The 16855-nt window shown below is 52.0% G+C and overlaps 1 protein-coding gene across 8 annotated transcripts in view; it reads left to right on the top strand.

Annotated features, from left to right (window-relative positions):
- Positions 1 to 16855, top strand: part of ABCC6 (ATP binding cassette subfamily C member 6) — a 70601-nt gene that overhangs the window by 29340 nt on the left and 24406 nt on the right. For all 8 annotated transcript variants that reach the window (XR_009694420.1, XR_009694421.1, XM_061152912.1 and 5 more), the window contains 9 exons: positions 583 to 670; positions 2731 to 2806; positions 5118 to 5244; positions 5415 to 5591; positions 7348 to 7515; positions 7962 to 8136; positions 11420 to 11495; positions 13912 to 14032; positions 15512 to 15719. Coding sequence is in view for 6 of the 8 variants with exons in the window: in XM_061152912.1 (XP_061008895.1) it covers positions 583 to 670; positions 2731 to 2806; positions 5118 to 5244; positions 5415 to 5591; positions 7348 to 7515; positions 7962 to 8136; positions 11420 to 11495; positions 13912 to 14032; positions 15512 to 15719 (1216 nt within the window). In the remaining 2 variants the exon portion in view is untranslated. The remainder of the gene's footprint in view (positions 1 to 582; positions 671 to 2730; positions 2807 to 5117; positions 5245 to 5414; positions 5592 to 7347; positions 7516 to 7961; positions 8137 to 11419; positions 11496 to 13911; positions 14033 to 15511; positions 15720 to 16855) is intronic.

The following is a 16855-nucleotide window of genomic DNA, read 5'->3' as shown; positions in this document are numbered from 1 at the left end:
TGAAACAAGACAGGGAAAGAGACTGGCGGTCACAGTGGGAAGAAGCCAGCAAACATCCTCAAAATAGGCAGCATCACCTTTCTAGCAAATCCATCTGCGAGGATTCATTCTGGCCCCTTTTTTCCATTAATACAAAGGGATTTCATTTCATTTCTCTTCCTTTACGGTCTCTACTCACACTGTGCCTCCTTGGGCATGATGAAAATGAGAAAACTGCTCCAGCTGAGACATTCCTATTTATTCTTACATAGGAAGATGGGTTTGGGGCTGGGAGTGGAGACACCCCCAGGTGAACAGAGTTTGTAATCATTCCTGATGACAGGCAATCATAAAAGTCACCATCCTCCTCCCTGGTCTGGTCTGCAGAATGGAAGCAAGGAGGTGGGAGGTCACCACCAGCATTGCGCCAACCTCATGCGCTTCATTGTCCGCAACCTGGAAAGCTTTGTGCTGTTGCCTTGTAAATGCGTAGGGCCTGGTAGGCAGGAAGCTTTCCCACTATCCTGAGGCACCCGACACCCAAAGTCTGAGTTCCTTTGTGGCCCTTATGGTACAGCTGACCTAAGGCTTTGGTTTCTCCAGGCCCGGGTGTCCTTTGACCGCCTGGCTGCCTTCCTCTCCCTGGAAGAAACTGACCCTGGGGCTGTGGACTCGAGTCCCTCCAGATGCGGTGAGATCTGAGTTCAGCAGGAGGGGGTGGGAGAGACAAGAGACCCAGCAGGGCCCCCGCTTCCCACTGGTGGAATGCCAGGACCCCAGCTGGGGGCTGCCAGTGATGGGACTGCATGCACAGACCATGCCGTAGGCTGTGTTATTTGGAAACAGGCACTGTGTATGAATCCTCCCCTTGTGACTAAGGAAGCGTCAAGCTGCTTACCTACAAATTGTCCAAATCCAAATTCTGGTTCCAGCATGGACCCCAGGATGGGTGACCTTGACCAGTTATTAATCCGCCTGAGCCTCAGTGTTCCCATCTGCCAAATGGACATGGTGATCATCATAACACCTCTGCACAGGACTGTTGTGAGGGTTGAATGGGTCCTCTGAAGCCTTGCAGTTAGAGCAGGGCCCTGCACCAAGTCAGCATCCAAAGCATTTTAGTTATTATTAGAATTATTATTGGTAAAAATCCTCTTTGCTGAAAGAAGTCAGCAAAGAGACCTCTAAATAACCCCAAATTGGTGTTTCTGAGGCTCCTCATGGCTCTGGCACGTTTTCAGGTAAGCACAGCCCTGTTTAGCCGAATTGGTGTGATTCGGGTGTTTGGAGGTGGACGCTGGCTTGGAATCCCAGGATTGCCTTGCCAGCTGTGGGGTCCAGGCAGTAACAGCCCCACTCCTGGCCTCTGCTCCCCACTGTGGCAACCCACCTCCACCAGGACCGTCGTGAGGGCCACCAAGAGAGAGCAGGCTCCCGATTCTCGGGAGCTGCCCGATAACTAGCTTAGGGTCTTAGATGTCATGCCTGAATCCTGGCAGGAGGCCCCGTGGACCCTGGACCAGAAACCCCTGAGTGTATTAAGTCATGATTCTGACACACTTGGTCACCTGCCTGCGACCAGAGCCTCACCACACCCCCACACCCCCACCCCAGTCCTTGCTCTTCCCGTGAAGGTGTGCAACAGGTTAACACAAACACCTACAGCTGACAGTGACTGAGCATTTACCATGAGCCAGCACTCTGGAAGTGCTTTACTTAGTGATGACCCCCTCGAACCTCACCACGGGGTAGATGCTCCTGTGACCCACCCACTTTACAGACGGAAATGCAGACATACCCCCACACCCCAGACTGTTAAGAATGGACAAGCCCCTGGAGCAGAATAGCCAAACTCACAAAGAAAAACACAGGAGTCCCAGTTAAATCTGAATTTCACGTATTAAGAAATTCAGAATTTTTAGCATAAGTATCTCCCATGCAAAGTGTGGGGCAAAATTATTCTGGAAAAGTGCTCATGGTTTATCTGAAATTCAGATATAACTGGGCATCCTGCAGTGTGTCTGAAACCCTCCCCTAGAGACCATCCAGTCCAGTGGGTGTCAGTGGGTGTTGACTACTTATTAAATGTAGGATTCTCAGGCCTCACCTTCAAGGAGAGTCGCCTTTATTGGTTTGAGCTGAACCATGGAGAGCTTTGTGTTTTTTTAAAAAAATCTTTCCAGGTCATTCTAAATGTGTATTCAGGGTCCGAAACCACTAATCTGGTGCTTCCCTTGTTACATAGATAAAATATCTGAGACCCAGAGACATGGGGAGACTATATGTCCCTGGTTACGTCAGTGGTCCCAGTGAAATTAATAACACTCCATCTCCAGAGTCCTGGATCAGGTGATAAATTGTATCAGCTGCCCTCTAACCTTTTCTGTGAAGGACCCAGTTGTACTTATTTTAAGCTTTCCAAGTCCTTTTTACTCTGTCGTAACTGCTCACTTCTGCCTTTCTAGTGTGAAAGCAACCCAAGGAATACATAAATGAACGGGTGTGGCTGTGTTCCAATAAAACTTTATAGCAATAGGCAGCAGACAGGATCTGGCCCCTAGGCTGTGGTTTGTCAACCACTGAGTTATGTGACCATCCTACAGGGAGGGAATGTGACCACCGCAGGGTCACACAAGCCGGTGCGTAGAGGGGCAGTCTGTTTAGTGGGGGAGATTTCCTGCTGCCCGTGGGTGTCCTGGAGGAGGGGTGAGCCGGGAGCACCTCGTGTAACTGGCCTTGTGTGCCTTGTAGCTGCTGGGGAGGACTGCATCCGGATACAGGAAGGTACCTTCGCCTGGTCCCAGGAGAGCGCTCCCTGCCTGCACAGGTACAGGTGGTTTCCCTGGTAACAGCCTTCCCTTCGATGTTGATGAGGTGGGGGACGACGGGAAAGCGAGAGTTCCCACAGACAGATGGGGAACAGGGTTTCTGAGCCTTGCCTATCAGGGAGGAGACGCCCCTCTGGTCCCCAGGCTGGTCATGTTGCTGTTGAGGGTAGGCCTGGCCAAGAGGAGCCCCAGGGTCCAGTCATCCATGGCCTCGTCTGTCCCTGCCATGTCAGACTGGCCATTGTCACCTCCAGCCCGCAGCTCTTTGGCTGGGTCTCTGTGGTAGAAAACCCCAGCCAACCCTAAAGCTCCCTGTAAAGGGAGAGGAAACACCCTGGACTGTATCTGTGTTGCTTGTCATCCACTCATTTCATAGTGTTTATTGAGCACTTGCTATGTGCCAGGCTCTGTTCTAGGAACTGGGAATAAAGTGAAGAAAACAGACAAGGACCCTGTGCTCTTGGGGCTGACATTCTGATGGTAGGGGGTGGGGTGGGGGTGGGGCAGGGGGCACAAGTGAGAAATCAGGGTGAGGGGGCAGAGTGATGTCAAGGGAGGAGTATGTGCAGTTAGGAAAGGCCTGGCATTTGAACAGAGGTCAGATAACGGGAAGGAATGAGCCTTGCACGTGTTTGGGAGAGGAGCTTTCTAGGCAGTGGGAAGAGCAAGTGCCAAGGTCCTCAGGCAGGTGTGTGCCTGGACCCAGGACTCCCCACCTCCGCACCACTGACATTTGGGGCTGAGAGTTCTGTGTGGTGGGGGCTGTCCTGTGCCCTGCCGCAGGATTAGCGGAACTCCCAGTATCAACCTACTAGATTTGAGAGCAGCCCCACCAGGTGTGACAGCCGAAAGTACCTCCAGACTTTGCCACTTGACACTTGTCGGGCACGATCCCCCAGGTGTGTTTGAGAAACAGGATATCAGCATGGCTGCAGTGATGGGATGCTGAGTGTCCTTCATGATTGTCAGAACCTCACCTTTTACCCCAAGTGAAGCGGGAACTTTTGGGGTGCCCATGGGTGAGTTGGGTTTGAACAGGTCCCTCGGGCCCTATGGGGGATGGACTGCAGGGCATGGACAGGGTGGGGGGCAAGGGCTTCGGTAACGACAGTGGTGAGGAGCCTGTGGCTGTGACCTGGGCAACAGGAGATGCTAGTTAAATCCTCCCAACCAGTAAACTCTGTGCATGAGTACATGTGTACATATGGGTGTACATGTGTGTGTGCACACAAGTGTGTGTGAGAGAGCATTTGTGTATGCACTTGTGTGTGCGCAGATTGTGCATATGTCATGTGCATGTCTCTGTGCACATGTGTGGTGTGCATGTGTATGTGTCCTTGTGTGAGCGTGTGCATCTGTGTGCAGTCTGTGTGTGTAGTGCATGTGGGCACAGTTACATGTGCCCTTGTGTATGCTGGCGTGTGTGTATCTGTGTACAGGTGTGCATGGGGTATGGTGTAGTGAGTGTGCACAGACTCATGTGTGCATCTGTGTACACATGTGCATATGTGTGTGGTATAGTGAGTGTGCACAGACCTGTGTGTGTGCATCTGTGTATACATGTGCATGCATGTGTAATGTGAGTGTGCACAGACCCATGTATGCATGTGTATATCTGTGTACACATGTGCATGTGTGTGGTGTAGTGTGCCCAGACCCATGTGTGTACACATGTGCATGGGGTGTGATATAGTGAGTGTGCACAGACTGTGTGTGCATCTGTCTACACAAGTGCATGCATGTGTGATGTGAGTGTGCACCAACCTAAGTGTACATGTGTGTATCTGTGTACACGTGTGCATGTGTGTGTGTGGTGTAGTGTGCCCAGACCCATGTGCGTACACATGTGTATGGGGTGTGGTATAGGGAATGTGCACAGACCTGTGTGTGTGCATGTGTGTATCTGTGTACACATGTGCATGTGTGTGTGGTATAGTGAGTGTGCACAGACCCATGTGTACATGTGTGTATTTGTGTGCATGTGTGTGTGGTGTAGTGTGCCCAGACCCATGTGTATACACATGTGCATGTGTGTGTGGTATAGTGAGTGTGCACAGACCCGTGTGTGTGTGTGCATCTGTGTACACATGTGCATGCATGTGTGGGCACGTGTACAGTCACATGCAGGATGGCAGCTTGCATAGCCATACAGGGGTTGGGAGAGGAAGGAGGGCCCCAGACATCCTCTTAGCAGCCCCCCATCCTGGGTGAGTCACCAGCAGCCAAGGCCGGTTGTCTGGGGTTCACCAGCTCTGCCCGGACTCAGGCTGAGTCCTACTCAGGGACACGTCGCCCCTTCTTTGTCACCAGGATCAACCTCACGGTGCCCCAGGGCTGCCTGCTCGCTGTCGTCGGTCCCGTGGGGGCAGGAAAGTCCTCCCTGCTGTCTGCCCTCCTCGGGGAGCTGGCCAAGGTGGAGGGGTCCGTGAGCATCAAGGTGAGGCCGGGCCCCTGCCGTTCACTGGACTGTCCCCCGCCTCTGCTCCTCCCGGTTCACCATCTCACAGCTAAACTCCCCACTGCCTTTCACCACTGCCAAGAGCCTGGCTGCCACCGCTCCTCCAAAACTGCTCCCAACCCCGTCCCCATCAGTCTGTTTGTCTTTAGGGTCCGGTGGCTTACGTGCCCCAGGAGGCCTGGGTCCAGAACATGTCTGTGGTGGACAATGTGTGCTTCGGGCAGGAGCTGGATGCACCGTGGCTGGAGACGGTCCTAGAGGCCTGTGCCCTGTGGCCAGATGTGGATGGCTTCCCTGCAGGGGTCCACACCCGAACTGGGGAGCAGGTGAGGGTCCTGGGGGGCCTTCATGGGCCAGGGAGGCGGGGCAGCTGGGGGCCACTGGCTGCCTTGACCTGTGAGGGAAGGACACAGGGGAGACAGAGTGGGCAAGAAAGTAGGGGAGGAAAGGGGCCCAGCTCAGGGCCAGGCACATAGCAAGTGCTCAATAAATAGTCTTTAATGAGAATGGTTGAAAATGGAGACTTAAGAGAGGCCGGGAGACATGGCAGGGATTGGTGGGGTGGGGGGGTGGGGGCTCTCTAACAACTGGGAATGAGGTGACCCAGGCTCCTGCCCTGCCTGTCTGCATGACAGTGGTCAGATTGCTTCCTCTCTCAGGACCTCACCAAAAGATCTGGGTTGAGATGTCTGATAAATGGGATGTGTGCATCCAGAGCTATGGGTTGGGCCAGGATTGACAAACTATGACCCACAGGTCAAATCCGGCCCACCAGCTGGGTTTGTAAATAAAGTTTTATTGGAACCCAGCCACGCACATTCATTTACCTGTAGTCCGTGGCTGCACTTGCACGATCAGGGCAGAGATGAGCAGCTGTAACAGAGACTAGGGTGGGGATGGGGCAGCAAAGCTTTATTTATTTATTTTTGGCTGCACTGGATCTGCGTTGCTGCATGTGGGCTTTCTGTAGTTGCGGAGAGCGGGGCCTGCTCTAGTGGCGGTGCACAGGCTTCTCACTGCAGTGGCTTCTCTTTGTTGCAGAGCATGAGCTCTGTGGTACACGGGGCTTCGGCAGTTGCAACATGTGAGTTCAGTAGTTGTGGGACACAGGCTTAGTCGCTCCACAGCATATGGGATCTTCCCAGACCAGGGATCAAACCAGTATCCCCCTGCATTGCAAGATGGCTTCTTAACCACTGGACCACCAAAGAAGTCCCTGCAAACCTTTAAAGAGTTACTATCTGGCCCTTTATAGAACACATTTGCTGACCCTTGGATTAAGGAATTGAGAGTGGGAAAATGGGAGATAAAGTTAAGTAAATGGGTAAGGTTTCCTGGAAGGAAGAGGAGAGTTTCCAGAAAAGGGTCTGGAGGAGCCAGAAAGAGCAGCTGAGAGGGAACACCTGGGGAGAAAGACAAGGCGTCCTGCAGCCAAGGGGAGGGAGTGGGGTACCTGCTGCCCTCCACCTCTGCCCACCTCTGTCACGTCCTAAACCAAGCATGACTTCCCATTCCCTGCTCCCCTGAAACCCACCCCATCCTAGGTAATGGAAGCTCCATCCTTGCAGAGCTCAGAACCCAAACCTCGGTGTCCTCCTTGATTCTCTCTTTTTCTTACACCCATGTCTAATCCATCAGCAAATCCTGCTGGATCCCCCTTTGAGGTAGACCTAGAATGTTCCACGCCTACCCCAACATCAGCTCTCCCCTATCATAATAGCCATGAAGTAAATATGAGTGGAATGATGAATGAATGAAAATAAGGACTGAGAAGTTCCCACTGGATTGGGGGAGTGACCAGTGTCCATGAGGAAGGCTGTATCAGTGAAGAAATGGGAATAGAAACTGGACTCAAGGGGAGGGAGAGGCAGATGCAGGAAGCTTGGCTGGAAAGGGGAGAAGCCAGGCAGGGTGCAGGCTGGGGGGATGTTGTCTTAAGAGCGAGTGTTTCAAGTTGGAGGTGGCCATGGAGGACAAGCAGTGTGAGCCGTAGCTCACTCTGGTGAGCAGACGTGTCCCCCATCACACTGGCATTGCAGGTGTGATGGCATCCAGGTTCCTGTCCCTCCCCTGTCACCACAGGGCATGAATCTCTCTGGGGGCCAGAAGCAGCGGCTGAGCCTGGCCCGGGCCGTCTACAGGAAGGCTGATGTGTACCTGCTGGATGACCCCTTGGCAGCCCTGGATGCCTGTGTTGGCCAGCACGTTTTCAACCAGGTCATTGGGCCTGATGGGCTGCTCCGGGGGACGGTAAGTTTGGGAAAATGTCTAAGAGGCCATAGTGCAAAGGTAGAGAAAGTTCTAACCTACATCTGCTCACCACCACCCTCCTGGAATTCAGTTTTCCTCTTTGTAATGGTCAGCTTTTGCTGTGACCACGCTGCATAACAAACAGCCCCCAAATCTCAGTGGCTCCCACCTTCAGTCATGTCTTGCCTACGGGTCTGTGGTTAAACTACCACAGCTCCGCATCAGGTCACTGGCCAGGTTCAGGTGAACTGTGTCTTCTGGTTTCAAGACAGGTTGAAGGAGCTCCTTTACTTCTCTGTTGGAACATGCCATTTTCAAGAAACAGGGCAGGAGCACAAGAAGGGGAGGTCTCACCACTCTGAGCCCCCAGGACACTGCCAGCCCCCTCCCCCAGTTCTGGAACAGTGGTCAAGTGCATTAGTGTAACTTCCATCCCTTCCTGCCAGACTCGGATTCTCGTCACCCACGCACTCCACATCCTGCCCCAGGCTGATTGGATCGTGGTACTGGAAGATGGGGCCATTGCAGAGATGGGTTCCTTCCAGGAGCTGCTGCACAGGAAGGGGGCCCTGGTGGGCCTTCTGGATGGAGCCAGACAGCCAGGAGATGGAGGAGAAGGAGGTACTGGCTGGGTTTTGCTGGTTCTCTGTGCCTGGCTTCTGCTACCCTTGGAGAGGCGGTTACACAGCTCCAACTGGCCAGAGTGGAGCCTTCAGACCACACCCTCCCTAAAGGCCCAGGCCAGAGGCAGATGGCTCTCCCATGCGGCCACCCGTCCCCCAGTTGGTGCCAGTGGAACTTTCTGTGAGCCAGGGGCTGTGCTAAATTCTTCTATAAACATGCATTGTCTTATTTGGTCTTCACAACCCCCCATGAGGCACTGTACAGTTATTTTTTTCACCTAATTTTTCATTTTTTTCCTGCAAATGCATGAGTCCAGCTTTCATGTGTATATGTCTTTATATAAGCCAGGCTCACATCTCTTCAGCGCAGTGGTGGTTCACAGACTTTTGGATGCAAAAATTTACTTGAAATGCTCATTTAAAATGCCATTCCAAGCTCTCCCTGTGAAGATTTTGGGATTCAAAGGCTTTTGATGGTTGTGATCAATATCCCACACTTTGAGTAACAAGGCCCAAATATGATATACCTAGACTAGCTTCTCAGCCTTTTGGCTAAGGTCCAGGGCATGTGTGCATAGTTGCTCAGTTGTGCCCGACTCTTTGCAACCCTTTGGACTGGAGCCCACCAGCCTCTTCTGTCCATGGGATTCTCCAGGCAAGACTACTGGAGTGGGTTGCCATTTCCTTCTCCAGGGGATCTTCCTGACCCAGGGATCCAACCCATGTCCTCTGTGTCTCTGGTATTGTAGGCAGATCCTTTACCTGCTGATCTATCAGGAAAGGTCAAGTATAGTATGAAGTCTTCCCTGGCAGCTCAGTGGTGAAGAATCTGCTTACTGACGCAGGAGATGCAGGTGGGACCCCTGAATCAGGAAGATCCCCTAGAGTAGGAAGTGGCAACCCACTCCAGTATTCTTGCCTGGAAAATTCCATGGACAGAAGAGCCTGGTGGGCTGCAGTCCACGGGATGCAAAGAGTTGGACATGACTTAGTGACTGAAAACAGACTAGTATACCTAGATGTACTGTGATAGACCAAATAAGGCTTTAAGAATGTAGCTCTTGACTGGTAAATGTAACTTAATGGTAAGTAAATTATAGCATTTTATATCAAAACAAGTATAGATAAGTAGGTATTCATACAAATCTTCAAGACAGCCATGCAAGAAAGTTTTGTGTTTTTTGTGGGTGCTATGTGGTACCACAGAGATATCATTTGATTTTGTTATTAGATGGGGAGTGTGCACTTGCTCATTGAATTGCCGGCAGTTTGAAAGTTTGACGTTTGTGTTGGGACAGGGGATTCATCCTGAGTTTATTATTTATGTCATGATTAAACCTACTGAGTTATGTAGCGTTATCAGAAGCATTGTTGGATGGGACTTCCCCGGCAGTTCAGTGGTTAAGACTTTGGGTTCCTGGTGCCAGGGCCATGGGTTCAATCCCCCATGCTGCATGGTGTGGCCTGGCCAAGAGCTTCCTCGGGATTGGGTGCTGGGGCAGCAGATTTAGGGTGCAACCATAGACTCTGGGCACCCACTGCCACCTGCCCTTGGACAGGACCCACCACCCCAGGCCCCAAGCACATCCAGCGCCCCCATGGCCTCATAGTGGCCAAGGAGGAAGGGGACGGGGCTGCCAGGGCTCGGCAGTGGGGTCCAGGTCAGAGCAGGAAGGGGCCCACAACGTGCTCACGAGAGTGTTCTGTGAGTCCATCCCATTGTGCAATTATCGCAACCACTTTTCAGAGGAGCAACTCAGCCAAAAGAGAGTTAAATAATTTGCCCGAGGTCTCAAGATTAGAACTTGGGTGTGTTCGGCCCCTGAGTCTGTGGTTGGAACTGCTACAGGGGCCGAGCAAGGAGGTCACTTGGTGCCTTGAGGTCAGAGGTCCCGGGCATGCCAGCTAGGGGTTCTACCTACCCAGAGAACACAATCCTTACTGGAAAAATTGACAGTGTTCTGGTAGGAAAGTCAGCGATCCACGTTCAGTGACAGTGATGATAAAGAGCTGCCAGGGTCACTTTCATTAACCACCTAGCACCTGTGAGCTCAGTACTGTACTTCAGTTCAGTTCAGTCACTCAGTCATGTCCGACTCTTTGCGACCCCATGAACCGCAGCACGCCAGGCCTCCCTGTCCATCACCAACTCCTGGAGTCCACCCAAACCCATGTCCATTGAGTTGGTGATGCCATCCAGCCATCTCATCCTCTGTCATCCCCTTCTCCTCCCGCCCTCAATCTTTCTCAGCATCAGGGTCCTTTCAAATGAGTCAGCTCTTCGCATCAGGTGGCCAAAGTATTGGAGTTTCAGCTTCAGCATCAGTCCTTCCAGTGAACACCCAGGACTGATCTCCTTTAGGATTGACTGTACTTACCTTCATTAAAAAAAATTTATTTATTTAACTGGAGGATAGTTACAGTATTGTGATGACCTTGGCCATACAGCCACATGAATCAGCCATCGGCATACCTGTGTCCCCTCCCTCCCTCCTGAAGCCCCCACTCCCTGCCCACCTCCCTCCCCACTCCATCCCTCCAGGTTGTCACAGAGCATCAGCTTGAAACACGTACATGACCATTTGTAAAATAGCCAGTGGGAGTTTGATGTATGACACGGGAAACCTCCATTTTTTAGATGAGAACTGAAGCCTGGAAGTTCAAGAACTGGTCCAAGTTGACCTGATTCGTAAGTGGCAGTGCCAGGGTTTGAACCTCCATCTGTTTGCTGTTTGCTGCCCCTCCAAGACAGAGTTGGGGCTCACAGCCCGTTTTCCCCCATCCCAGGCTCCGCCTCCTCTGCTAAGCCGTGGCTCGCCCTGGTAAAGTCCCTAAGTGTTGATTCACTGTGTCACCCACCTGGACCTTGAAGATGGGACCCTCCCAGCCTAGGGGATGGGGGGCAGGAGGGTCCTTCCTTCGGGAGAGGACATCTGAGGTTGGGTGAGAGCTACCTGGAAAAGAACATTCCAGAAACAGTGAACTGCTTGTGCAAGGGCATTGAGGGGACTCAAGTGGTTGGACTTGGTGCAGTGATTATTGCTGTTTCCCAGCCCCAAGTTCACAGCAGATGCTTGGTTATTTTTGCCAAGTGAATAAGTGAGTGAATGAATGAGGTTCCAGGGAGAGCCCAGGGAGGACGGAGTGAGAGAGAAGGAGCCAGGTGAGAGGACGCAGATGGTCAGCTAGTGAAGGCCACACAGCCAGTGGGTGTCAGAGCCAGCATCCGGACCCCGAGGTACCGAGCTCCATCGAGTGACACGGCTCCCTTGACCTTGCAGAAGCAGAACCCCCGGCCAGTGCCAAGGACCCCAGAGGCTCTGCCGCAGGTGGGAGGCCTGAGGGCGGATCAGAGAGGTGAGTTCGCTGTGGTGCTGAGCACCGGGAGGGCCCGAAAGCTGAGGCTGAAGCAGAGGCGCTGTGTGACCGCCTTCATTTCAGGAGGGTGGGGCGGGCCCAACCATTCTGGATTGAACACCTGCTGAAGACCCACCACGGGGCCCAGTGCAGGATGACTCACCAGAGACCACCGGCCGGTCAGTTAGCCAAAATGACTAAGTGCCCACGTGTCCCTTTCACAGAATGACCAATCTGCCCTCAGGTGTGATGAAGGCCATGGAGTTTGTCAGAGTTGTCTCGTGGCTGCAGTGGGGCAGGGCCGATGCAAAGAAGGAGTCAGGCCAGGCTTGTTAGTGTCCGTGCCAGGCCCTGTGGCTCATGCTTTGAGGGACATCAGCATCACTTGGTGCTGGCGGGGTCACCGGGGGAGGCCTGGTGTCCCCCTTTCTCCAGCTCCCTCTAGCCACTCACTGATGGACTCACTGAGGTGCCATCTGCAGCAAGGGGATGGGCCACCTGTGCACTCCATTCTTATGGGAAGTGACCTTGAAAAACAGAACAATAGACCACTGGGCGCCAATTGTTGGGGGACCACAGCGGAAAGTGGAGGGGCCTCAGCCCCTGAGGCTGGGACCGTTTCCTCCCATCACAGCCAGTCACCCAGAGCACTCCTGGCCATTTGCTGGGCAGGCCCACAATGTACAGTATCCTAAGTAAGAGCAGATAGACAGATGTGTAGATGGATGCTAGGTAGATAGACAGATAGATAATAGGTAGAGAGGTAAGTAGGTAGGTAGGTAGGTAGACAGATAGTAAGACAGAGAAACAGATACATAGATGTAGGTAGATGAATATTGTATTGGAAAAATTTGCTAATCATCCCCCTTTCTCTCCATTGTTGTTGTCTTTTCGTTGCTAAGTTGTGTCCGACTCTTTTGTAACCCCATGGACTATAGCCTGCCAGGCTCCTCTGTCCATGGGATTATCCAGGCAAGCATACTGAAGTGTGTTGCCGTTTCCTTCACCAGGAGGTCTTCCCAACCCGGGGTTCAAACCCGTGTCTCCTGCATTGGCAGGCAGGTTCTTTACCATTCTGCCACCAGAGAGGCTCTCACACAACCACATCATTCACTTCTGACACCAGACAGGTGCTCCCCTACCCGCCGCAGAACTTTGCAGCAAGCGATTCTCCAACACCAACAGGATGTCCTACAATTGAACTCAGTTCTGAGGCTGACCACCTGGAGAGAATGTCAGATCCCACAAGTGAAGGGCTCCGTCCCTCAAGCCTACTCCCCCCACTTCAGATGCCAGTCACAAGTAGTAGGTCTCCAGGGTTTGCACAACTTCTGTTCTACTTGGGGATGAATTGGGGGTTTGCATCACGCCCTCCTTGAGTTTGATTAATTTGCTCAAATAGCCCACAGCATTCAGTTTATTGAAGGATGTGATCAAGGAGACAGAACAGCCAGATAAAGAGACACACATGGCGAGGTCTGGGAGGGTCCCACATGCAGGAGCTTCTGTCTGCGTGGAGCCTCGTGTATCAGCCTCTGGGTGTGTGCACTAATCTGGAAGCTCCCCAAATCCCATATAAAATTGGGATTTTATGGAGGCTTCCCGATGTGGGCATGATTCATCATTAACTCCATTTCCTGCCCCTCTTCCCTCCCTGGAGAATTGGGGTGGGGCTGAAAATCCCAAGCTTCTAATCATGGCTTAGCTTTTCTGGTGACCAGCCCCCATCCAGGAACCCACCCAGAGTCATCTCAGTAGAACAGAGATGTTCTCAAGGCTCTTCTCACTTAGGAATTTACAAGGGTTTTAGGAGCTGTGTGCCAGGGATGGGGCCAAAGACCAAATATATATATTTCTTAACATAAATCACAATATCACAAAGAGAGATAAATTGATAGATGAATAAATAGACTGATGGGTAGATGATTGGTTGATAGATGATTGATAGGTAGACATAGATTATCCCCATTTGACAACTGAGGAAACTGAGGCACGGAGGGATTAGTCAACTGCCCATGGTTTCACAGTAAGTGGCAATTCATATTTAAGGTCATCAGCCTACTCAGCCACAGTTAATAGGAACAATCCAGAAGTGTTCGGCAGACTTCCTGAAAACCTGGACTGACAAATCTGAGAGTAAACAGCAGGTGCAAAATGATTGCAGCAATGCTTAGACCAAAATGAAAACCAAGGATCTCCCTCAGTGAGATGGCATTGGAAGAACAGGCTTGGTCGACTCTGGGGTGATAGGTGGCATCTAGCTGGCACTGCAGAGGGAGAACAGGAACGTGGCACCTAATTGGTGCTCACAGCGTTAGTTGAATGAATGAATGAGTGAGTGAGCGAGTGACTCAGTGGCTACCATACGCCCCATGAAGAGAGGCACAGATTGGTCCTCATTTGCTCTAAATGACAGGTTCATGAAGTTAGTCCCTGAGAAGGACAGCGCTGCTTCAGAGGCCCAGACAGGGCTTCCCCTGGATGATCCTGAGAGGCCAGGATGGCCGAAAGGAGAGGACCGCACGCAATATGGCAGGGTAACCATCTGCTGCTTCCCAACCCCACATCCACTGCTACTTCTGCCCCCCAGGGCTCGGGACCTCCCCACATACACAGCACTGGGTGTGGGAAGAGGTTGGGGGGGGGGGGACGACTCACCTTTATTGAACACCTACTATGTGCCAAGTAAGATTCCAGACACTTCATACTTCTTAATGCTCACAACCACCATAAACTCAGATGATGATAGCTCCATTTTAGGGATGAAGAAACTGAGTCCTTAAGGAGTTTAGAGATTTGTCTGTGTTCTCACAGCTAGCAAGTGACCACTCGGGGCTCAGACTTAGGATAGTCTGAATCTGAAGTTTACAGTATTTCTTCTTTCCTATGCTGCTTTGTCTATCCATCCACTCCCTACCTATTCATTCATCCATCCATTTTCCTTTCCACCCACTCACCCACCCATCTACTCAGGCTTCTATCCATCTCACCCAACCATCCAACTCTTCACTCACCCAGTCATCCGCCCATCCATCCATCCTGCCATCCGTCTATCCAACCAGCCTCTTACAGACCCCCTCTTTCACCCATCCACCCACCCATCTACCTGTTCACTCACCCCTTTGTCCACTCAACCATCCACCTACTCATCACCCAGCAAACATTTTCAGAACCCCCACTGTGTGCCAGATGACTTTTCTGCCTTGGTGGAGATTGCAGGCCAGTGGTGGTGGGGTTAGGAAACAATTAGGCTAATAAGAAAGGTGATATCAGGCAATGATAGATGCTGTAAAGAAAATAAAGAAAGTGATGAGATAGGGACCAACCAAGAGTCGGTGGCCTGCTTGGATAGGATGCTCTGAGGAGTGACATTTGACATCCCTGAAGGAGGTGAAGGAAGCAGCCATGGAAAGAGCAGGGAGGAGCACTGCGGGCAGAGGGAACAGCAGGGGTCAAGGCCTTGAAGTGAGAAGGAGCCAGAGAGAAGGATCCCATGAGACCAGCAAGATAGTGCCTAGCGGGCGGGTGAGGTCAGAGGGTGTACCGAGGTTCAGAATTTCTTCCAAGAGAAAGAGAAAGTCAAGGATAGGTCAGCAACAGCAATGCGGGGTCAGGTGGATGTTTGAACAAGATTATTCTGGGTGCAGCTGCATGCAGAATTTCATATATGTAGGAACTAGACCTTAAATAAATGACTTAACCACTCTGTGTCTCAGTCAGGTGGGAAATATGATGAGGATGGAGACACATGCCTGTCCATAGTAGGTGTTCAAATAACCACTCCCAACCTGGAAAGTGCCACCGCCTGTCCCCGTTAAGGCTCCCACTGGCCATCTGGGAGCCATAGAGGAAGGGGGTCCTGAGACTGGGCGGGCCTGGGGGGAGGTGATGCTCCAGGTGGGAGGTACTGCACGGTAGTTCCGTCTGCCTGTTGGCGTGTTTTGGGAGCCCCGCCTGGCCTTTCCTGTCTCCCCTGGGGCATTGCTCTGTTCCCATCTCTCCTGTGTGTGCTACAGGTGAAGGCTGCCATGTACCTGACCTACCTACGGGCAGTGGGCACCCCGCTCTGCCTCTATGCCCTTTTCCTCTTCCTCTGCCAGCAAGTGGCCTCCTTCTGCCGTGGCTACTGGCTGAGCCTGTGGGCAGACGACCCCACCATGGACGGGCGGCAGACTCACGCGGCCCTGCGGGGCTGGGTCTTCGGGCTCCTGGGCTGTCTCCAAGGTACCCCTCTCCACCCTCCAGCGGCACCCAAGAGTTCCTTGGGGCTGCCTCACCTACACACCCGGGCTCACCCTCTGTTTCCTGAACATCTGGGCAACCGTCCTGGGTGCAAACACAGACCTGCATCCTTAAGCTGGGGCTGGGGAAGACCCTACTTTGACAGAACCCTCAGAGTCTCTCCCAGCCTCATCGGCAAAGGCAGAATATTGGCCCCCAGGTTTGGGGACAGCTGAGCACTTAGGTGGGGCAGCAGGTCAGCTGGACTCTGCCCCTCTGCCAAGCAGAGGACCACTCCAAAGTCTGGCTGCTGGTGGCTTCCAGCACCCCCATGTGGCTGCCGCTGCCCCCCTCCCAAGCCCCAGAGGAGGCAGGTCCTGGACCACTTCCCCACCATCATCGCCCCCAACTTCTCTCTCTCTCTTTTTTTAAAATACCTTTATTTTTTGGGTTCACAGCAAAATTGAGCAGAAGGTATAGAAATATACCCCCACCTCCGCATGTATGATAGCCTAGGTCATTATCAACATCCCCCCAGTGGTGACTTTGTCACAAACAATGAACCTATATCCTAGTTACCTGAAGTCCACAGTTGTTTTTTTTTTTAAACAGTCGTCTTCTTTTTTTTGTGGGGCTGGGGGTGGGGGGTGGGGGATGTGATTTGCCTCAGTTGAGGCACATGGGATCTTTGATCTTCATTTCAGCATGCAGTATCTTTAGTTGTGGCATGTGAGATCTCATTCCCAGACCAGGGATCCATCCTGGGCCACCTGCCTTGGGAGTGCAAAGTCTTAGCGATTGGACCAGGAGGGAAGTCCCCCCGGAGTCCACAGTTTTCATCAGGGTTCACTCTGAGTGTTGTATGTCCCATAGGCTTGGACAAATGTATGATGACATATCTCCACCATCAGAGCGTCATACGGAATAGTTTCAACTGCCCTAAAATTATCTGTGTTCTACCTGTTCATCCTCTGTTTCATTGATCTGATTGTGCTTTCACCAATACCACACAGTCTTTTTTTTTTTTTCCCCTTGAGTTCTATACTGTATTTTTCTTCCACATTTATTGATGTCGTTGACATGCAGGACTGTGATTTGACTTACATCATGAACTGATTACCACAATAAGTTTAGTGAAC

Source organism: Dama dama, chromosome 10 (assembly GCF_033118175.1).
Source record: "Dama dama isolate Ldn47 chromosome 10, ASM3311817v1, whole genome shotgun sequence".
Classification (NCBI taxonomy): Eukaryota; Metazoa; Chordata; class Mammalia; order Artiodactyla; family Cervidae; genus Dama; species Dama dama.
The sequence above is the reverse complement of the archived record's forward strand: the minus strand, read 5'-3'. Positions and strand labels throughout refer to the sequence as shown.